At 30.6% G+C, this 23,763-nt stretch overlaps 3 protein-coding genes across 9 annotated transcripts; all 3 read left to right on the forward strand.

The window, feature by feature from the left end:
• The first annotated feature begins 3,042 nt into the window (after positions 1–3,042).
• Positions 3,043–3,885, forward strand: LOC105138343 (metallothionein-like protein type 2). The gene is made up of 3 exons (XM_011044395.1): positions 3,043–3,200; positions 3,345–3,425; positions 3,520–3,885. The coding sequence occupies exons 1-3, from the start codon at positions 3,136–3,138 to the stop codon at positions 3,608–3,610; spliced, it is 237 nt and encodes a 78-aa protein (XP_011042697.1). The 5' UTR covers positions 3,043–3,135; the 3' UTR covers positions 3,611–3,885.
• Positions 3,886–6,668: 2,783 nt separating this feature from the next.
• LOC105138344 (Tetratricopeptide repeat (TPR)-like superfamily protein) lies at positions 6,669–9,837 on the forward strand. 7 transcript variants are annotated; one of them, XM_011044397.1, is made up of 4 exons: positions 6,669–6,872; positions 7,712–7,943; positions 8,060–8,464; positions 8,572–9,837. In XM_011044397.1, exons 3-4 carry the CDS (start codon positions 8,138–8,140, stop codon positions 9,820–9,822), a joined length of 1,578 nt encoding a protein of 525 aa, XP_011042699.1. In that variant the 5' UTR covers positions 6,669–6,872; positions 7,712–7,943; positions 8,060–8,137; the 3' UTR covers positions 9,823–9,837. The 7 variants fall into 7 exon arrangements, with proteins under 7 accessions (XP_011042699.1, XP_011042700.1, XP_011042701.1 ...); XM_011044398.1 differs by having other exon boundaries at positions 7,729–7,943; XM_011044399.1 differs by having other exon boundaries at positions 7,732–7,943.
• A 5,456-nt stretch (positions 9,838–15,293) lies between these two features.
• Positions 15,294–19,837, forward strand: LOC105138345 (methyl-CpG-binding domain-containing protein 5-like). The gene is made up of 3 exons (XM_011044403.1): positions 15,294–15,732; positions 19,064–19,186; positions 19,285–19,837. Exons 1-3 carry the CDS (start codon positions 15,445–15,447, stop codon positions 19,516–19,518), a joined length of 645 nt encoding a protein of 214 aa, XP_011042705.1. The 5' UTR covers positions 15,294–15,444; the 3' UTR covers positions 19,519–19,837.
• Positions 19,838–23,763: the final 3,926 nt, after the last annotated feature.

Genomic DNA, 23,763 nt, shown 5'->3' on the forward strand with positions numbered 1-23,763 from the left:
TTAGTTTGTTCTCGACAGGAATATTTTAATATTACAACTGAGATGCAGATTTTATATTTTCGGACACGAAGTTCTCCGCTTCCACGCAGCACAGTAGCTAAGCTGTCTGAAACCACAATTCCACGATCCTTCTGTTCCTTTCATTCCATAACCGTCCACCAACCCATGGCTGAGTTAGACGTACGTCCTCTGTAAAGAAGACGAGGATCCGCCACAAGTAACAGACGAGGACCAAATTGAACTAATATTTCTCATCGGACTCCACCAGCAGCCGCACCGGTCAAATTTAATTTAGAACACTTTTATGTTGGTGTTTTAAATATGTTTTAAAAATATTTGAATTTTTTAAAATTAATTTTTTTAATATTTTTATGTAGCGATGATAAAAATATTTTTTTTATATAATTTAAAATAAAACTTTTTAAAAAATAATCATTATTATATTACCAGATACAAATACATGCTTTATTGTACTTGTGGTGATCATACTCAATCATGCAACTCGTCTTAATCGCTGGGAAAAGAGAGTTAAATCCAAGAAAGAAACAAGTTGGGGTTTTTAAGTATATATGAAGCTCCTCTCTGTATGAGCTTCATTCATTGACCGAATTATAATTTTTGCTTCACCAATATGATGAAGGGACACTAATAAATAATATGTAAAGCTATGGTATCATCGATGCATGATTAAGAATATTTAATGAATTCGATCTAGACATCTAATGTCTAAATCAAAAGGGAATATGTCAAATGTTGCAAGATGCTAAATAGGAACTGGTTAGTTTTTAATTTTTTAAAAAGTATTTCAAAAAATTAATTAAATTAATTTTTTTAGTATTTTTAAATTATTTTGATATGTTGAAATAAAAATAATTTCAAAAGATATAAAAATATTATTCAAATATATTTTAAAATAAAATACATTTTAAAAAATAATTACTACCATATTTATATTTTGAAATATTATCTTCACCCTATCTCTACATCATCATCATGCTTTCCTGCCTCTCCCCGTTTACTTTCCTGAAGGCCTTCGATGATTTGGTGACTAATTGATTAATTTCAGTAATTTGATTACGATAAAGGATCGAATCCATTTCATCTGGACCCACCAAGGTTCGATATTACCATAGTGGATGAACAGAATATCTCCTTTGATTGCTCTTTTTTTTTTAATAAATCTCTATCACTTGATTTTTGCCTTGAGAATATCTCCTTTGATTGCTCTTTTTTTAATAAATCTCCATCACTTGATTTTTGCCTCGGAGAGCAGAAAAAGAGAGCCAAAAATTATCTACCACCGAGCGGTCCTCTCGCCTTGATTAGACCCCTCACTCATTGTGGGTTCGACTTTTTCTTATTGGAGTTCTCCTTTTTTTTTTCTATATATATTTATTATACATATATATCTTTTAATATTGTCTTTTTATTTAAAGATAAGTAGACTGTTCGGTTAATCAAATAATATGTATTTTTTTACTTTGAATTTTGTATATAATTTATTTTAAATTTTGATTTTATAAAAATTAAAATAATATATTTTTTATTTGTTTTGCATAACAAGATTCATGTAATATTGATTTTAACCAAATAATTATTTTAAACACATTTTTAGAATAGCATGGGGACACTCTTCTAACCTGCCCCTGGAGGAGAAGTGTTTGTCCACGCTAGGCTTGACCCACCACTGATGGTCACCATATCTACCATTACTGACACAAAGCTTACAGTTACGGGCACCATTTTCACTATAGCCCCACCACCCAGCAGCTTTGTAATTACCGTCGCCACCATCTCCAGAATCATCTCCGTCCACTCCAACACTGTCATCTCTATCTTCACCATTACTAATAAAAACACCACAACAATACATTATCATCATTCTACTACTATCATACTTTTAAGTTATTGTTTATTAAATGTTGCAAAACCTTCTTTCTATATAGAATATGTTAAGGAAAAATGTTTTATATGTAACAAAAATTATTTATAAAATGTTTTGAGAAAAATAATAATTTCATTGATTTTAAAAGCATGTCTCTATATCTTAAGGCATTTAATTAACTGAATTTTGCAACTCAACAACCCTAAATTGTAATTGATCCTTAATTATAAAACCGAGTGAATGTAAATATTTTTTAGAAGAAATATTGTGAGTCCACTTATGACTCATCAATAATTAGTTTAATGATATTTTATAAATTTTAGGATTATTAAAATTTTATATAATTATTAATTTTAAAATTTATAAAATTAATTAATATACATGTAAGATAATCTAAATACTTATATTAATAAAAAATTAATTAGACTGATAATACAAGTATGCAATTCCTCCTCCTTCTTCTTTTTTTATTATTATTATTTGGATAGCATCTTCGATGATATTTTTCTATGAGAATAATGAGAATTACGTATATTTATTTAGCATCATGAGTAACACACTATTATATTAGAATTAAAAGCTTTATATTTTATAATTTAGCTAGATGAAGTCAAGGAAAAATAACACACCATTTTAACCAGTATTTTCATAGTTCGTACCTGATAATTAAAAACAAAAAACACAAGCAAAACACATAAAATAATCTTTTGAAAACTATTGTAAAAATTTTAGTTCAATTTAATAGTTAGATAAAAAAATTATTCTCATTAGGCACAACTAATTTTTTTAGATCTAAATTTATTTTATTGTTCCATAAATATTTCAGTTAGTTTAGATAATTTATTTAAGTCATATCATTATTTAATTATCACAGGCTCTACTTCTTCAAGCCAATTATTAAAATAATTTATTTAAGTCATATCATTATTTAATTATGATAATTACATATTTAATTGTTCAGAGATATCAATTATCACAGGCTCTACTTCTTCAAGCCAATTATAGGAGATTTGTAATTTTGATGACGGGAAGTTAATGTGAAAATTGCTTTATAATTCGATGGCAAGCACCAGACGCTATTAGCCTAAGATATAACCACGTGTATGGTGGATATTAACCTCCTTTTTGCCTGAACTACACTATAAATAGCAGCTAAGGGCAAAACCTGATAAATCATCCTGAGGACTTAGCTTGAGTGAATTCTTCCAAGTAAAGAAATTTTCATCACACTCTTTCTTTTCCAACAGAAAATGTCTTGCTGTGGAGGAAACTGTGGCTGCGGCTCTGGCTGCAAGTGCGGCAGTGGCTGCAATGGGTGATTCTTTCTTTCTTCGAAAAAATCAATTTGCTATTATTTTCTTTCATTAATTACTTCTTTGTAGTGCTGATAAGATTTCAGATGAATCTGACACTCAGCTTTTCTGTTTTTGTAACATCTTCCTCTGCATGCCCATTGCAGATGCGGCATGTACCCAGACTTGAGTTTCTCCGAGACCACCACAAGTCAGACAATCATTGCTGGTGTTGCCCCAGTTAGGATGTACGTGTCATTCAGTCACAGTACTGCAGATGAACTATATAGTCATAGAACTTGCAGGAGATTAAGGACTAATTACTAGCTGCTGCTGCTGCAGGTTCTACGAGAGCTCTGAGATGAACTTTGGTGCTGAGAATGGCTGCAAATGTGGATCAAGCTGCACCTGTGATCCATGCTCCTGCAAATGAGAACACGTCGCCGCATGGCTCCAACCAAGCAGTTTTATGGAACTATAATAAATAAAAAAAGAAGTCTGGTCACTCCATGTTGGTCTAATATAGTATTTGCTGTAAATTAAAGTACAGTTTGCTAGCCATGGCCTCCTCAAATCCTTTCTACAGGATTTCATTTGATGGCTAGTAATCTGTAAGTGTCTTGTGTTTCCTGCTGCTATGTTGGATCCTTTCCATGGAATTATGTATCTTTAATTGGAAGCTTGATTCTGCTTTTATGTTTGTTGACTTATTTCTACCCTTTTGATTCATTTCATAGACTTTTCGTTTGCTTTTACACTGTTGATTTTGTCTTTTCTAATCCCAATACGTAACAATCTACAATTAAGGAAGCAATTTCTAGCATTTGACTATCCTGGATAGTAATCATGATTATATACAATAATTCTCTCCTCCCTTAAGCAGAAAAACTTTCATCACACATCCAAGACCTTAGCCACTCTCTCCCCATTCGCCTTCGTATCGGTGGTTTTCCGAGCTCATATGACGTAACATAGCTTGCTTGATTAGGAGTCTTCTCTTTCCTTGAAAACATGCTTTTCTTATTACTTGTTCTTAAATTGATCAAGATATTTTTAAAAAAAATATATAGCGTGTGGATTTTTCAATTTTTCAATTGTTGCAATTTAATTTAAATTGCTATAATAAAATTATCATTTTACACCTATGCTGAAAAAAGAAAGTGTCTTGGTCTTGAAAATAATTTAGTATTTTTCAACCATACATTAGTTGTTAAGAAATTGTTTAGGGGTATGTTAATATTTTTCTATTCTTTTTTGTATAGTAAAAATACAATTTTACCTCTAGAATTTACAATTTGTTGAACCATTAACCAAGAGTTATTTAGTTTTTTGCAAGGCTTTGAAATATTTAAAATATTTTATATCATCAAAAAAATTAAAGTTTTTTATCAAGAGTTTTTTTTATATATATTTTAGAATGCAATATAAATACCAGTAGACCTTTAGAAAAGATAAAAACCAAGATATGTGTTTAGGGGTATTTGTGTACTTTCAGTAGTTTTTTTTTTTTTTGTGATTCCTAATCTCATAAAAGTATTTTGGTATCTTTGTAGATAAAAACCAAGATATGTGTTTAGGGGCATTTGTGTACTTTCAGTATTTTTTTTTTGTGTGTGTGATTTCTAATCTCTTAAAAGTATTTTGGTATCTTTATGTTGAAAAATTATTTTTTATTTAAAAAAATTGTTGGTGCATGACGCTCACATACTGACAAGTGAGCGTCGTTTGTGATGTTCAAGTGGCGTATGATGCTTTTCGATAGCTAAACCTATCTTTTTCATTGTGTTTTTGAATTCGTCATTGTACCATTCATGACGGGGGATGATGAGAAATTCGTTATCGGTGATATTTTTTTTTTCTAGAGAAAGTGTATTTTTGTTCTTTTTTCCTTAGATTTGTCAATTTCAGTCCTTATATTTTTTTTATTGTGTTATTTTCATCCTAGTACTATTATAAAAGTTTTTAAGTATATTTGTTTAGTTCTTAAATTATAATTTGTCAGAATTTATTTTTTCAATTTAGTTTTTATTGTTTTACTTTGTCATTTTTTTTCTTGGCTCTTTTGCTAAAGCTTTATTGATTTCTAATTTTATTATTTAATCAAATTTTATATCCCTTTATTATTTTTAATTTAGCCATCATTCTTTTGATTTATTTTTATTTTTGTTAAATTTTATTTGTTTTTAAATTAACCCTCCAATTTATTTATTTTTATCTTTTCTTTATATTTATCAATTTCAATCCTTATATTTTTTATTATTTATTTTCATCCTCGGTACTGTTATAAAAGTGTTAAATGTTATCAATTTAATCCTTGAATGACAATTTGTCATATATAATTTTTTCAATTCAATTTTTATTCTTTTAATTTTTTATTTTTTCCCTTGCTTTTGTTTTGTTAAAGTTTTGTTGATTTTTATTTTTATCATTTAATCAAGGTTTATGTTGTTTTAATTTTTTTAATTTAGCCCTCATTCTTTTGATTTATTTCTTTGGTTAAAACATATGTGTGTTTAAATTAACCCTCCAATTTAAATTTTTTTAATGCCCTCTAATTAATTTTTTATTTCAATGTTCTCTCTTATTTTTTTATCATAATTTTTGTATGTTTTGTTAATATAATTTCATCATTTAACCTATGATTTGATAGAAAATGAACTTTAAATTTTTTTTATTATGGAGTTTCCAATCTATTAACATGGGCAAGGAGATTGAAAAAAGCATTTTTTTTAAATAAAAAATTCATTTTCTTACTTTTTTTAACAAAAGCATGACTTTTTTCATTAATAATATTTTTTTACAATGATTATATATGATTAAAATATATTTCTTTAGCCAAAACACTCCTTTCATTAATTAATTTTTTTTTTTTGGGTTTTGACAAAAAAAATAGTTTTTTTTTTATCAATTACAGTTTTTCATATATCATAATTGGTAAGATAGTTTTAAGCTAAGAAAAAAATATCTCATTTTTTATAGCTACTATTAAAAAATACAAAAATAATTAATTTTAAAAACATAAAAATTAAGAATAAAAAATATTTTAATCTCATTGGATATTCATATACAATTTTTTTAAGATATATATTAATTTTAATATAATTATGGCAAAAAATTGAGAACATAACCATAAATTTTTTTAACCTTGGTTAAAAAATATTGATACAATTAAATAATTTTTGAAATATCATTCTAATTAAAAAAAACTCGGTTGATAAGCCATCTAAACTTTGTAGGTAAAAATAATATTATTAAACCCTGTTTAATAAGATAGATCAACTCAGTTCTATATTATGGGTTTTATAAAACTTTAGTTGGGTCGAAGGTTAATCCAATCAACCCTATAATTACACCCATAACTTAACTCAAGATTTAATTCATGAATAATATATAGGGTAATAGTTTATCAAAATCAATATAAAAATAATATGATTTTAAAAAATTTTAAAAACATAAACATAAAACGACATCATTTAATTTTTTTAATTAAATCAGATTTTTACGAAAATTAAACTAGCCTTAAATTTAAATAAGCTCCTCCTCCTCCCCTGAAAACCCGTTTGCACTTTCCGCCTTCTTCGCTGCATTTCCAGCAGTAGCACAAGCACTATACCACCAGCAACACAAAAGCCATGGAATTGGAAGCCCATCATCTTTATTACAATTCGAATAGAAATCCAATGGCGAAATTTTAGGTTCGCTCTTATCTCCTCAACTAACAGCTTTCCTAACAATTTCTTTCCTTTTCTGTCCATTTATCTTTGTTCTTGGATATCCTTTTAATTTCTGTCGTTTTCTCTTTTCCCTTTTTAGGGTTTGCTCTTTTCCCTTTTTAGTGTTTGCTCTTATTAATAATCAGCCATTGGATGCATGGATTACCGTTTCGATTGCTTTGTGTGTGTTTTGCGTCTATGCACATAAGATGTTTGATGTTTTTCTAGCAGTCAAAAAATGTAGTGCAAATTATGTATTTGTTATTGGAATTTATTTTTTAATAATGATCCTATTGGGATTCCTTGCTTCTGTAATCTCATTATTCATAAGAAGCGAAAGCAGCTTGTTTCCCTCAGTGTTGCGCGCTTGCTTTTATTTTGTGCATTGTGACTAATCTTAACTGATTTGGTGGGATTCTGGGAAATGTGAATTCGGGCTCCAACTGGGTGGTGGAAATGAGCTCATGCGGTGCTTTTACAAAGGAGAGATTATTTATTGGGGTTGCCACCCAGCAAGGGCTTCTTTTAGTCATCATGGAATTTTCTGTGTTAAGTTTAACAGCTTTGAATGACGAAGGATCCTTTAGGGATTTAGGTACAAGTGAGAGATTTAATATGATAGGAGTGAACGTCCAGGATTGATTATGGCTTGTTAGAAATATGTAACATATTGATATAGAATCATCGTTTGTATGTATCTGTTTCAATTTTAGCTGTCGGTGAGCTGGTGCACAAACAGAACTAAACACAAATGAGAAACTTATGCGTGTCAATTTTGTAAAGAACTTGTTACCTAAATAGAGATCTTACCAATTTTCCAGTTACTGTTTCATTGAAGTAGGTTGATCGCATAACACCACAGAAGGGTCAAGGTCAAGCAGAAAACTTTGCAATTCCTGTTTCAAGTATGTTGAACAAACAACAACTGGAACAAAGGTTAATGCTTCAGTTATTTATGTTCCCTACCATTTGTTGCAGCAGCTGTTATGGAGTCAATGGTAACTGAGTTGAGTTTTATGGTCTGCATTAGAGGGAATCACTTAGCGTTATCTGGTAAGAAGATTTTATATTAGCTGCTTCCACTTTCAAGTAGGATATATCCTCGTCAAAATTTTGATGCTGGCTGACTTTTGGTTTTACTTTTACACTGCACCTGTTAACCTTTTCAGGCACTAGTATCCAATTGGAGAAAAGGCAAAACCTTTGTACTCTTCTTCTAGTCCACTTGTCCTGAAATACAGAAAAGCATGCAGGCGCTAGCTTTTTTGAGGCATCGCAGGTTCTCACAAACAATTAATCAAACACTTTTTATCCCCTCTTTATCTGTCTATCAAACACCTTATACTTGCTTCAACTTTCTAAATACCCACACAAGTGATAAATTTCCCAAGAAAAGCTTAGACCCAGAAGGACCAAAGTGCTTATCTTTGAGAATTGAGAAACTTCCGAAAGGAGAATCAGTTGGATATGCCTTTCAAAGCTGGATGGGCGAGGGTTTTCCCATTCATCGAGGTGATGTTTTTCACACCATTAATCGCTTAAGGAAGCTCAGATTAAACAAACGCGCACTTGAGGTGTGTTTATTAGTGTTGTCTTTATAGTTCTTTGAGAACATAACTTAAATAGCAATGTTAGTTCTTGTCTAAATGCTTTAACGAGCTACACCACAACATTTTATCAGGTGATGGAATGGGTAGTAAGGGAGAGGCCCTACAAGCTCAAGGAACTCGACTACTCTTATTTGTTGGAATTCACAACCAAACATCATGGGATATCACATGGCGAAAAGCTCTTCTTGCGTGTCCCGTCTGAGTTTCAGAATGAGTTGCTGTATAACAATCTTGTAATTTCATGCTTGGAAAAAGGTGTCATTAGGCTTTCACTTGATTACATGAAGAAAATGAGGGAACAAGGTCATCCCATTTCATATTTGATTTTCAACCGCCTTATAATCCTCCATTCCTCACCTGGCAGTAGGAAAATGATCCCGAAAATCCTTGCTCAAATGAGGGCTGATAAGGTGGTTCCCCATGTTTCAACATATAATATCCTGATGAAGATTGAAGCAAATGAACATAATATTGATGGGTTAGTGAAGGTATATAATGATATGAAGAGATTTAAAGTTGAGCCGAATGAAGTATCTTTCTGCATATTAGCTACCGCGCATGCAGTGGCAAGGTTGTATACTGTAGCTGAAGCATATGTTGAAGCTGTGGAGAAGTCATGTAGCGGAGACAACTGGTCAACACTTGATGTTTTGATCATATTGTACGGACATTTAGGAAAGGAGAAGGAACTAGAAAGAACTTGGGGCATTGTACAAGAACTGCCTCATGTTAGGTCTAAAAGTTACATGCTTGCAATTGAAGCATATGGTAAAATTGGACAGCTTAGCCGAGCTGAAGAGCTTTGGTTAGAGATGAAGTCAATACATGGGTTGAGATCAACTGAGCAGTTCAATTCCATGTTATCCGTGTATTGTAAACATGGGCTTATTAAGAAAGCAACTGGGAATTTTAGGGAAATGGAGATCAATGGGTGCAAAGCAAATTCCATAACTTTTCGACATCTTGCATTGGGTTGTTTAAAGGCTAACTTGGTGGAGGAAGCCTTAAAGACTCTAGAAATGGGGAAAGACTTGACAACAAGCAATAGGGTAAAGAATTCAACCCCATGGTTGGAGACTACTCTATCAATAATTGAACTTTTTGCTGAAAAGGGTGATGTAGTGAACGTTGAGAAGTTGTTTGAAGAACTTGCTAAAACAAAGTATGTAAGGCATACATTTGTATTCAATATTTTAATAAAGGCTTACGTGAAAGCCAAGATTTACAGTCCAAATCTCTTGAGAAGGATGATTTTAGGGGGTGCTAGGCCAGATGCTGAGACATATAGCCTGATCAAACTTGCTGAGCAGTTTCGACCCTGATTTTGATTTGCTCAAGTTTGAAAAGAATCGACAACAAGCAATAGGGTAAAGAATTCAACCCGGTGGTTGGAGACTACTCTTTTAATAATTGAATTTTTTGCAGAAAAGGGTGAAGTAGTTAATGCTGAGGTGTTTGAAGAACTCACAAAAACAAAGTACACAAGGGATGCTTTTGTATTGAATATCTAAATAGAGGCTTATGTGAAAGCCAACAATCCAAATCTCTTGAGAAGGATATTTTAGGGGGTGCTACGCCAGATGCTGAGACATATAGCCTGATGACAGTTTCGACCTGATTCTGGTATGCTCAAGTTGTTATTGCTGTACTTCTACATTTCATTCATTTTCCTTAACAAAAATTATAATTGTTTAGTGTGTCAGTAGTTGTATGTGGAAGCAAAAGGTGAAGGACATGAAAGAAATCGAGTGTGATCTTGTATATAACAAGAAATGGTGTTCCTTCTGTATTTCTCGTCAGGTGTGTTCTATTCACAACAACTTGCTTTTAGAAATTAAATATGTTTCAACTTATAGGACCCCATTTGCTCTCATGCTATGCATCTCTACAAGTGCCTTTCACCGATACGTTCTTTATGCTAAATCTGAAAAAACAAAATATATAGTATAAGAAAAAATACCTCATGCGATTACTCCAGTTAACATTTGGTTTCATTTTTCTTCTTTTCGTGATTGTTATGCCCAGTGGAAATTCAGTTATTGCAACTTTTATTTTGATTTATTATAATTTGTAAGAAAAGATAGCGTCTCTTAAAGGGCTCAAGAGCAAACAACCTTCGAGCTGAATCACCCATGAAAAATGCAGTGAAATATTCCTTTCTATCAGCCATGGTTTTCTCTTTATGAATAATTAACTTGGGTTTGACTTTGCTATTGTATTGATTGTAGTGACCGTCAGAAGATTTCATAGACGACAGTATGGCTTGAAGGAATAGTCCATTGGTGGTGGAGAGATAAAACAAGAAGTCAATAATGCCAAGGGACGGTGGTGCAAGTGATGACTCCGAATATTTTTTTTGAAGGTCGGATCATTCATAAAGTTGTAGCTATAGCCAGCTTCGCAGGCTGCTGCTATGATGCTTCAACCATGTTTTCTGCAATTGGAGGCCGTCTGATCGTCTCATGGGGCTGTGATGTGATTGTGGGCTGCAATTACTGCTGTTTCCTGTGTTTTTCATCATCACAAGTGCTCTGAGCTGCTGCTATTGAAATTTTTGAGTTATTGCTGCCGAAATTTTTATCTATCAATGTTGTTGCTATGTTCTCTTCTGCAAGGGAGGGGAACTTAATGGTTCTAATCTGCTTTGACGGCTACCTGTGGTTTTCTGCTCTCATTGATGTTATGGTTCGTCACCCGGTTTTGCTTCCCGTAATAAAAGTTATGTTTTTGTTTCTTGTATTATCGAAACAAAATATTTTTATAATATTTGCTAATTAGATTTAGTGTCACAATTAAACAAGTTTAATTGCCGCCGAGCGCTCCGTTCCGAGAATAGTATTTATCTAATTTTAAAAACTTTTATTGGGGGAAAAAACTTGATACATGAATCTGTCTAGGTAGAGCTGTGCTGTTTGTTTATGTATTTTTTAATATAGAAAAATAATTTTTTTATTCATAGCATGACATTTTTAATAAAAGCTTTTTATGATTTTAAAAGCAAGTTTCACTAAAAGATAAAAAAAATATGGCTTATAAAAAAATAAAAGAATGATTAATTTGAGAAAAATTGTACAAAAACTTCAAAAAAACAAGATGTTATACTCATTGAATATTTATGAGAAATGTGAGAAAAAAATAATATTAAATTCATGTATAATTATCTAGAAAGTAATTAATAATATTATCATTAAAAACATCTAATCTCATTTGAAAAGCATGATATCATTGTATAACAAATATCAGTCACCTTTAGGGATATTTTTAAGTAATAATAAAAAAAACTAAAAAATCAATTAAACTAAGAAAATAGAAAAAATAACTGAAAAATTAAACTATAAAAAAGATTAAATAGATTAAAATTTTGAAAAAACTGACCAGTTCGGTTCGGTTTCGGTTTTTTAAACTTGAAACCAAAAAAATTAAACCAAACCGAATTTAAATTGAACAAAATAGGAAAAAAACTACACCAAATCAAAAGAAACCAAACCAAACTAAAAAAACAAAGCAAAACCGGTTTTAACAGGTTTTCATCCTAAAAACCGAACCGAAATCAATTGATTTGAATTGATTTTAAATTTTTTAAAATTTAATTTAATTATTTTTCTTAATAAAAAACCAATCAATTGATTTGAATTGATTTTAAATTCAATTTAATTATTTTTCTTAATAAAAAATCAAAGTAAATAGAAAATGATCATCCCTGATCACCTTTAATAATTGAAAATTTAAGTTTGAGTTTTTCAACATTTCAAAACCCAATTTTCAACTTTTTTTTCCTTTAAAAAAACATATTTAAATGATTAAAGATCCAAACAATCTTTATTTAACTCTTTGCATTAAAAAAAAACTTGTTTGCCCTAATTTTTTTTTTTTACCAAAATATGATCCATTAAATGTTTTCTATCTCTTTTTTTGTTTTTATGGAAGCTTTCTGTCTTCTCTCATATCTGTTAGAGATTGAAATATATATATATATAAAGAAAAAAAAATTTATGAATGAAATATAAAATTAAAAGAAAAAACAGGAACCAAGTGTAGAAAAAAGCGCCTCTTGAATTGTTAAAAAAAGAGAAAAAAAACCTTCTTCTTTTTTACTGTTAATCTCAATTCTTATTCTTTCAATTATTTTTTTAACTGAATGTTATAAAATCAAAACAATATAACTTGTAAGGATGAAAAAATTTAAAAAAAATAATGATTAAAGCACAAAAAATAAAAATTTTAGGGATAAAAAAATGATATGAATAGTAAGGAAACATGTCAATGAGTATGAATAAAATGAAGATAGAATTGTATTTGATAATACAAAACATTAACTTTTCATTCTGTTTATTTAATGATGGACAAAACATAATTAAAATAATAACTTATTTTGTTTAATGCATTTATTTATCGATATAAACTAGACATTATATAATAAATTATAATTTACTGTCGCTACTAATTTCCTTCAGTATTTATTTGATGGAATGACAAAGGAAGTTTCGAAGAACAACAACACACATTAAAAAAAAAAAACCATTTCTTAGAATAAAATATTGAAAAATACATAATAGACGAAAAAATAAAAATGCATCAGTAAATAAAAAAAAAAAAACAGAGCGAAGGCTTTGAACTAAGCCTCCGCTTGAAATAGCCTACACGTGCTGGGCAGGAATGGACTCGCCATTTAGAACACGTGTCATCCAATGGTATCTTCTTCAACCTTTCGTCAGTTTCTACATTTTAGAGCCTTGATAACCCTTTCTAAAAACTCGACATCAAATTAAAATTTTATACTTCGATTTATTTTTTTCAAGTATAATTGAGTTGTATTTAGTTAGTGTTCTATGACAAAAAAATAAATACAGAAAGGATAAAAACATATTTAATTGAAGAGACAAAAACAAAAATATAAACTAAATACATCTTTGAAATAATTTTAAATTAAATTTATGATTTAAAGAAAAAAAAAGTATAGAGGGACATGTACTTTCTGTCTTTACTGTCTTCGGTTTTTTTAGATAGTAACCAAACGTTGCCAATTATAAAGATGAATCTATTAATAACAAGATTGATTTTTGATTTTGTAGCTGATATATGATTAATTCAAAGTTCTCTTCCCAACGGTTCTCTCTTCTTCATAGGGAATCGGATGCAAGAAAGAAGAAACATAGACTTTTAAAGGAGCAAGGGACAAAGAGTAGAAAGACACTCCTCTTCAACAACAATAATAATATTAATAATAATAAAAACAACCCTTTTTTCAGTTAAGTTTTTTTTTTCATTCAGTTTTTTTAAATTGAATCCTATAGTTGTGTTTATTAATAGTAATCTCTGATGTAATGAATAAATAAAACCGAATCAATATAACTTGCTAGGATAAAAAGAAAGAAAGAAATAAAGTATAATAATAAAAGTATAAACAACAAAAAAAACTCAGGGACTTTTGATACTTGGGATGAATAACATGAGTTTACGTGAACAATGGTAAAATAGTAAATTCCTTATCTATTTTAACCATATGTAGTGTATAACTAAAAAAATAATGACAAAGAGGATTAAATTGTAATCTAAAAATATTAAAAATATTTTAAACCTCCTAAGTTTAACGATTACATTAAACTCGAACAAATTGGATCTAATGATTATACTAATCCAAATAATTTAGATCTGACAATTATACTAAATTCACGAGTCTTGAATCTTGTGAGTCATGATAATCATGCTAGACCTGTATTTGGTTTTGACAACCAAATAAGGTTGCCAAGTTCAAGGTTCTTAGGCCAAATATTGTTGCCACACCTAAGAACTTTAAGTTTGATGTGTTTGTCAGACCAAGGTGCTTGGGTCTCCAACTCTTACTATACCCAAGCAAACAACAAACAAATATTAGATAACTATGCATTTTAGTTGTTGGAAGAGAGGGAAAAAAACATATGATGGTCATGCTAGAGCCAAGAGCCATAGGTTTGGAGCCATGCTAGACCTGCGTCTGGGTTTGGCAACCTTAGCATAGTCGTACCTAGGTTTGGAAATGTTGGTAGATAGACCCGTTTTTGGTTCTAGCAGACATGTTGAAACCTTACTCCTTGATCACCTGTGCCTGGGTCTAACACCAAATATAATTGTCAAATCCAAGCAAACAGAAAACAATTGTGTATTTTAGTTGTCAGGAGAGAGAAAAGAAAGAAAAACCACAAATAATCAATCATTGGTGGTAATCTAATCACGATATCTTTACATGGGTCATACCACATGAAGCTAGCACGTTTGCACATCTATCTAGATAACATATGACTAAATTTTGCCACTAAGAGGTGTTTCACGCACTTTCTTAATGGAATGGATGTTGTCCACTAGTTAAGACATGTGGAGCACAACATTTTTTTAAAAAAAGTAAAAGAAAACAATATGAAAAATATTAAAACACTTTTCATGTTTTTCTTAATTACACATCCCATCTAAATAAATTTTAATCATAATCCAAAATAATTTGTTTCCAAAATGATAGTGAAAACCTATATTATTTAGCTTTTTTTTATAACTAGAAGTGGAAATGTATTATTTTGTAAGTTAAAATTATTATTATTACTACTACCAACATTAATAAAAAAAATAATATTAGAAAAAATATTAATGATATTTAAAAAAAAATCATATGAAAGAGTAGGATAAAACTGAGTTAGTCATGATAGATCATATTACCAAGATAACATAATAAAAAAAACACAAAAAGAAAAATCACAAAGCTGGTTAAAAAAAAACAGCAACCGAAAAGGAGTGTGCTAGGAAAACATATTTACACTGTCTGAAATAGTGAATTTAGATTGTTTGCTCCTGCCTCTTATTTACTTTAGGTTGACTGGGCAAGATCCTTTATTGAATCCTTTTTTTCTTTCATCAAACCGAAAATTTGTGTACTTGGAAATACTACGTTCATTCAGAGTCAAAATCTTCAAGCAATGTCAGACACAGCAACTCCGGCTCAATTTCCGTGCACGGACCCGCCTGTACGCAATCAAGATGATGCCATCCCTCAAAACGGCTCAGTTATCAACCCCAGCACCCGCACCACCGCCGTTGAAAACCTAACCAGACCGAACAACAAAGGCAATCAACAACCGGTGACGCCTGTTCGAGCGAAGAGAAGATCATCAGAAACGACCATTGAGACCAGTTGGTTGCCGCCGGGATGGGTTGTTGAAGATCGGATTAGGACCTCTGGCGCGACAGCTGGCACCGTAGATAAGGTTAGTTGCAGTTCGTTCTCAATTAATTAGTTAGTTGCAGTCCGTTCTCAATTAATTAGCATTTTTTTCATCAAATTAGATTTTCTCTTTTCTGGGGAGATAATTGTATTAATGCGTCATGCTTGCTTAATCTTGGATATGAAAAAAAAAAAAAAACTACTGATAGACTCAGCTGCTATCTTACAAATATTTGCAATCTCATAAAACGAGGCTTATTACAGCATTATCACTAATTTATGAAAATACTTTTAGGTTGTGAGAGCTAGAATTTTGTTGTAAAACTTTATTTTCAAACATTGAAGCAGTAGGGGATTTTTATTTTCTCTACATTCATTCATTGTAGCTTGCATCTAATATGAGAACATAAATGCTTGCGTATTGTAGTTTTAAGGGTTTCTGTAGCATGGGGCGTTTGTCAAAACTTGAGTTGGGTCAAATTCAAATGGTGTTTCAGTGTTAGCCACTTTGAACAACTCTATTCATGTATTTAAGGGATAATAAGTAGTATTCAGCTCTGTTTTAGCTACCAACATATGTTTGACATGGGTAAAGGAAAAGGGTGGAACAGCACAGCTCATGAGATGGCGTCATGGACTTCTTCCGTAGTCATCAAATGCTGTTAGTAACTCCCTGTGTTCAGGCTCTGGGATGTTGACCAACTCGCACATGCACACATGCACATACTCACAGGATTTTTCTCCTATAAAATAAAGTGAAAGAATGTGCTAATATAGGTGACAAGGGTTCCCAACCATTTAGAGAAGTAAAAAAACTACACATAGATGCGGCGTTCTTTGTCTACAGATCATGGGCTAAACATGACTACTTATTCAGTCATGATGTGCCAAATCTTAACAACAAGCAAAGATGAGGAAATAGAGAAGCAGGATAATAGAGGTCTGGAGGACAATTGATCCACCGATTCATGTTGATTGTTGGGGAAACAAAGACATAAGAGAAGACAGAGAATGTTAGAAGAGGGAATGAGAAATAAACATGGGAAGAACGTGTGATGGAGACGAATATAGCGGAGAAAATAGGAACGGATATACGTGTAGACTTACATTTTTATATGTTTTCTAATAAATCATTACATTGAATATAGAAACAAATATTATGTTTTAAAGGCATTGGTGATTTTAGAAAGTAATTGGCAATTAACTCCAAGGCAAAGGCAGATGCGTAGAGGTTAATATAAGGCCAAAAAAGAAGGTTCTATTTATTTTTATTTTTTTTCTCATGGCCAGAAGGTACTATTTATTTTTGAAATTCATTTAGCCTATCTTTATGAAGTTGATCTTTTAGCCTGTCATTATCTTTTTTAGTTTCCATTCATAGCAACTATAGTTTTTTTTTTTTATCTACTATATTTGATTACTTGTGACTAAATTTAAGACAACAAACTATATCTTTACCTAATTTTTAGTTTATAGTTTTTTTTTGAAAAAAAAATTGGATCATTGTTTGAAATAGCTTTTTATTTTTTATTTTTTTCAATTTTGGATCTATCTGCTTAAATGCAGTGACATCTGGAAAGTCATTTATGGCCTTAATTGCATCGTCTTATTTCTGAAAATTTTGTTAAGTTCAAAAGCTCTTTGGTTTCTACCTGTGTAGAGGTTGAAGATACCGCCTTACAAATCAAAAGTCCTAATATTCTTAAAATCATGGAGAAGCATATCTTTGAGGTCCTGAAAATCCAGTATGTAACTATAGAAAAAGCAATGAAGATGGTATAGTGTTTTTCCCCAATTCCAATTGCTTCTGCCATTAAACTCGTAGCAGTATAACTTCAGAGTCAAAATATAAAATGTCTCATTATTATAAGCTTTGTAGTAAGAATTTATGCCACAGCCATAGGCATACTTTTGTGATATCTTTTAGCTTATATTTAAATGCACAAATATTTGTTGTCTGCCGGCAACATTAAAAGTTATGTTTGGAATATCATATTTTAAAAATCATGTAATCAATGACACATTGATATTGTGGAGCAAATAAAGAAATAGTGTAAATATTTTAAACTTGTCTTTTTTTCTTTCCTTACCATGCTTACTACCAAGTGGATTGAAAATTTGAAATAGATTATCTAAAAATAACCTTGAAGCTTGATATATTACTCTTTCTATTCTCAACAGCTTTAATTATCTATCATAAGATCCTTTTCCTTTTCATTTGATTTTAGAGTTCTCTTTCATAGTTTCCATAGAGTTATATTTTTATATTTCCTTTATTCTCCATGTCAATATTGACTGTAGATGAAAACTAATAGAAAATAACTCTAATGTTATACATATATTATGGGGTAAATTTAACTAAAAAAGCTTATAAAATCCTTCCCAGGTATTTAAGCATTTTTATTATATCCTGCATGCAAAGCACAGATAAATGACTGTACAAATAAAGTTAAAGAATGTGCTAATATAGGCGACGACAGTTCCCAACTATTTGTAGAAGTAAAAGAAACTACCGTGTGCACTATCTATACAACAGATGAACAGTATACAAGATTACCCATGAAACTTTAGAACTCCTCTTCATTGGCGAAGAAGTCTTATTCTGTGTGCCAATTGCCAAAAGTGCTGTGTTTAACCCAAACGCTCTCTGAAGAATTGAGAATATATCATCTCTTTAGATTGCTCTCTGAATTCACTTATTTTACGAAACCCAAAACACTGCTAAAAATATACATATCCCACATGTCCTTTTTTCTTGCTCAAAATTCACAATCTCCATGCATTTAGCTCTTCATCAACTCAATGTAAGATGTTGATAAATAAAGCTGCCTCCCTGCATGCTAAAAAAAAAAAAAAAAACAGAGAGAAAGAAAGAAAAAACTCCATTAACCTGGATTTGTCCAATTTTCCAAGAATTGTTTATGGTTAGAATAGTTCCTCAAGCTGCCCTTATGGGGACAAAAGGAATAACACACTTATAGACATGACATGATAGAAAAAAGCGAACTGTTTCTGTTCTCATTTCTCAAAGTTCAGGAATGGTTGGAAGAAGCTTCAGTATGCATGGCCAGAATTAATAATTCAGAGCTATGCTACTCTTGAGATGAAGAAGCATTTTGAGAGTGATTAGATTTTTCTATTGTCTTTACAATGTCAGATCTTACTCTATTGCGTGGCTAGATTCAGTGTTATGATTCCATCACATGACATCACATAACTGTGGTTTTAATCTGTGTTTTTGATTTCCTAGAGTAGATGTTAGAAGTCTTTTGGTAAAAGAGAGAATTGTATCAAAATTACTATTTTGACAAATGGACTATTCGTTTAGATAGTAAAATTTCAAGCATCAACTAAATGGTCTGTATCTCGTGCAGTATTACATTGATCCTGCCTCAGGTCGTAAGTTCAGGTCCAAGAAAGATGTTCAATATTATTTGGAAACTGGAACCATAAAGAAGAAGGGAAAATTGAATGAGAACTCTGATGCCGATACTAATGTGAGTAAGAAATCTCTGTTTAGACTAAAGGATCGGCCCCTCGATTTCTCTTATGACATTTTGTTTTTCCTCTGAACTAACTCGTATAATTTTGGAAGTCTGCAGGGAATTTAAAGGGTGATAAAAACAAGTCTGGCGCAAACACAAGTTTTGCTTTGAACTTTGATTCTTTTAATGTTCCTGATAGGACCGAATGGGTTCTTGCAAATGCAAATGAAGATACCTGGATTCCCTTCATTGATGGTAAAAAGGTACCTCTATACGATAAGGAACAATGGGATTTTGCATTTGCATCTCTGACGACAAGCAGTCATGGTAAAAGAAAGCGATGAGACTTGAAACTTGAAAGCGTGTAGAATGTAGCACGCAGTATGATCGAGGGACAGTTTTAAAGAGTCTGGGAGTCTTCATTTTCCCTTTTTTTTTTTTGTGGCCATTTATATTACAGCTTTCTGTTCATGAAATTTATCCGGTCTAGCTCTAGTACCAGTCATAATTCAAATAGTTTATATATATATATATATATATATATCATAATTCTAGTCACAGTAAATCAAAAAGTTTTCTTTAGCAAATCGATCCGGTCTAGTTCTACCTGACAGACTCACAGCAATTCAAATAGCTTCTTATCAGATCTTGTCTAGTTCTATATTTGCTCCTGTCTGTGTTTTCTTTTAATTCAGTGTTTCTTTGTGGTGGCTCCTGAAAATATCTCTTATATTTGCCACAACCCACCAGCTTTTGACCGTGGGCACTGCTCAGTGCACTCTGCGCTAAGTTGCGATTATGATTTAATTTGTGATGAAGAAGGTATCGGCATGATGTATATGTTTTTTAATATTATAAAAAGAGAATTGAAAAGATGATGCTTTTATTTTATAAAATAAATTGAAAAAATATAAATTTATAAAGTCTAAAGAAAGTTGTAAATGTTAATTAAAGCTAAAGTATGTTAATCTTCATTGACATTTTACCTTGCAATGTGGGTAAAAAAAAAATTGTATTTATTTGTATGTAATAAAAATAGATATTTACAAGAAAGATAGCAACTTTGGGTTGCATTTAACGATAAAATCTATAATATTTAAGCAATAACTACTGATATTTATTTTATAAACCATTTGGGAAAAGAAAAACAAATAAAAATAAAAATTACATTCGGATCCACTAAAAATAATTAGAATATTTCTAGGTTTTAAATTATATTTTTTTAATTCTTTTTATCATGTTTCTTTCTTCTCTTTGTTTTTATCCCTTTTCTATAAATAATTAGTAGTTACTTCTTGAAGATTCTAAAAATATTTTTGTGTTTCATAGGTTGTTTTAGTAAAATAATGTGTGAGTTTCAAAAAAAAATTTTTTTGTTATAATAATATGATAGAAAGGCTCGGCTTTTATTGTGCGTGTCAAGACCTATCGAACTTTTTAAGTAAAAGAAAAGATAATAAAAGACTCATTGAATTATTAGTTAAATTTAACCCAACCCTTGACCTTTGGTTTTATTTTTATTTTGGTCCCTTAAACTATTAGGTCCACTTAATTGACCTCCTCTGTTAAAAACATATGGTTTTTAATTTTTTTTATTAATATGAATATTCAGGTCAGCTTGTGTATATTTTTACTAATTTTTTGGATTCTAAAATTAATTATTATATAAATTTTCAGTACCCTGAAATTTATAAGACTTAAAATAATAATATTTAAAAAAATAATTTAAAATTTAATTAGTTAAATTATACCAGTAAATTTATACAGTTGTTAATTGTTATAGCTGGTTCCGGTGAGGTTAAAAATTATTCGTAAAAAGGCTATCATAACTTGGACCAAGATTAAAAAAAAAAAAAAAAAAGAATAGGGTCAGGGTTTATGCTGACCCAAAATCCAAGGGTATTACTTAATACCTCTTAAAAAGTTCATACAGTGAGGAGGTGGCCTCTTCTTTTTTTTTTTTTTCCTTTTTTATCCCTTTCAATTCCTTTTTTTTTGTTATTTTTTATTATCCTTTTTATATTTATTTTATTTAAATTTATCTTCATAAATTATTTGAATTTATTTTTTTATAAGATTATTATAATAACAAACAAATATTTTGATATTTAATTTAATCTTAATTTTATAAATATTTAATTTTATAATATAATTAAAAAAAATAGTTTTTAAACCTAGGAAGATCCATGATGTGTTAATTCATGAAAGCACAATATATTTTTGTTTTAATATTTTTTAAAGATAATTATATTAAATATTTTAAAAAATTATATTATTTTTTTATTAATTGTTTATATTATCTTAAAACCTGTCAGATCAATTTAATTATATGGAAGCAACTCTTATATTTCAAAATTAATTTATTATATAAGGTTTAATAATAATATTAAATATATTTTAAGCTTTAATTTTTTTCTTATGTTTAATTTTCTTTTTTTAATTTAACCGTAGTAAACTAGTTTCAACTAGTTAGCCTTAAAATAGCATCCTTGGTTGTGTACTTATTGAGCTAAAATGGAGGGCAAAATATTTATTGCGGCTCTAGATTCAAATTAATATAATTATTATCTTGCCTTTTTCATGAAAAATCAATGACTAGTCTATTTAGAGTAATTTGATATTTTTCATAGTTCACTAATTATTATTAAATTAATTAGAGGCAATATAAATGTTTTACATTTTTCATTACAGTAAAATTATTAAATTATCTTTAAAAATAAAAAAATTAATAAAATATAGTACAAGGATTTATTTTATATTTTCATCATGATTTTTTTATAATTATAATAAATTATGAAAAAATTAATATTTTAATAAATATAAAATATTAATAAAAATAATAATAACACACACTAGTGTGTTATACGTACGCTATGTTATTTTTAGACAATATATGTGGAGTTGTATGATGATCAACAATATACTTTCAAGATGTGGTTGGATTTGTCTTGGCAATTTGTTTTCCAATAACTACACATGTTCCTTTTTGACATTCAATTTCCCGTTGGTTGGTATGTTTTTATTTTTTCATTTTAATTTTAACTTTGGATTTTCAAAGCAACCTATTTTTAATTGAAACTAACATAATTTTTTTATTATGTTTTTAAGGTATGTGTGCACCAATTAATTATTAACACATAATTATTTTTCACTTTCTTTTAATAAAAATGTAATTCTAATATTTTTCTTTTTAAGAACAGTGGATTTTTTTGTTCCAAATTTTTTTGCTACCAAGTCAGCTAAAAAATTCTAATAGCTGATTCTTAATATACTATTTTTAAAATTATTTATTCTTTTTAGCAACAGATTTTTCATTGATAAATCCGTTACTAACATCAAAAAATTAATATATACATAATCCATTGTTGATTCATTGCTAAATCAACATCCCAATTATTTTTAGTAGTGAAGAGAAAATGGATTTTCCAGCTTCGACTTGGTGCTTTCAAGTCGGGGACCGATGGCTGCGACATTGTTGCTAAAAACGTCTTCGATGGCAACTCCATCGATGATCCCAACAGACAACTTGGATCAACTTTGACAACTGCAACACCTAATTCATCTGATCACCTTGCTGCAAATTCATCCAGCTCTTTGACAGAGCAACGATCCACTCCTCTCACACCTCCAAACACTTTACTGCCACAGGTATAATTCGCAGATATAGCCTGTTCAGAAACACCCTCATGCATCTAGACTGGCAAATCTTGACACCTGCTCCCCCTCTGGAACTAAAAGAAGACTCAATTTCAAAGACTCAGAGGCACGCAGCAGGTTTACGTACTACGACCCTTCTCCTTCCATGCATGCGTCGATCACTCCTTATGTATCCAGTATTGCTTTTGAACATTATTCACAACATTCGTTAAAACTGCGACTGTTGCTTATGCATTGTCTCTTTAAGCTCTTCGCCTCTTTTTTTCCATACAGCCATCCTGGTTCACCACACACCGACAATCCTACCGTTGAAGATGAAAATATAGTGCAAGATTCAGCTTCAGATTCCCAGATCGCATCTCCGCAAGCAAAGAGACAGCGAGGATCGCCAACATCGCACACTTAGGTGAATCTTCTTCTCATCTAATTATGTTGTTGCGCTTTCTTTCTATCCCTGCAAAAAGATGCTCATTAATGTGACAACTCCTGCTGCTATCCCATGGACTCCGACTCATCCCCTTTAAATTTTACATCAGTTTTCCCTACTGCTCCCCATGCCTTGACTCTTCTGTGACACAACTAAGATCCCTCTGTTTATACTCTTTTGTATTCATTGGTTTAGCTTTCTCTTGGCTAACATGTGTTCATCAAATTAATTTGCAGGCAACTCTCACTCTTCTAATTGCTCTAATACCTCCTTTCACCGTTACTTTCTTGCAGATATATATGCTGCTTTCCAGTCTTTTTTGCGTTCAGTGTGTTTTTCTGTTGTATAAACTGTACATCAGCCCTGTCTTACTTGCTAGGCTACATCTTCTGTGACCCTATGCACACCGCTTCCTTTCATTTTGTGATTTGTTCTTAATTATCTAGATTTTCGGATTTCCCTGACAGCCCCGCGTTAATGGTCTTCAGCTTTTTGCTTGGCCTTC

This window comes from Populus euphratica, unplaced genomic scaffold (assembly GCF_000495115.2).
Source record: "Populus euphratica unplaced genomic scaffold, PopEup_1.0 scaffold88.1, whole genome shotgun sequence".
Lineage (NCBI taxonomy): Eukaryota > Viridiplantae > Streptophyta > Magnoliopsida > Malpighiales > Salicaceae > Populus > Populus euphratica.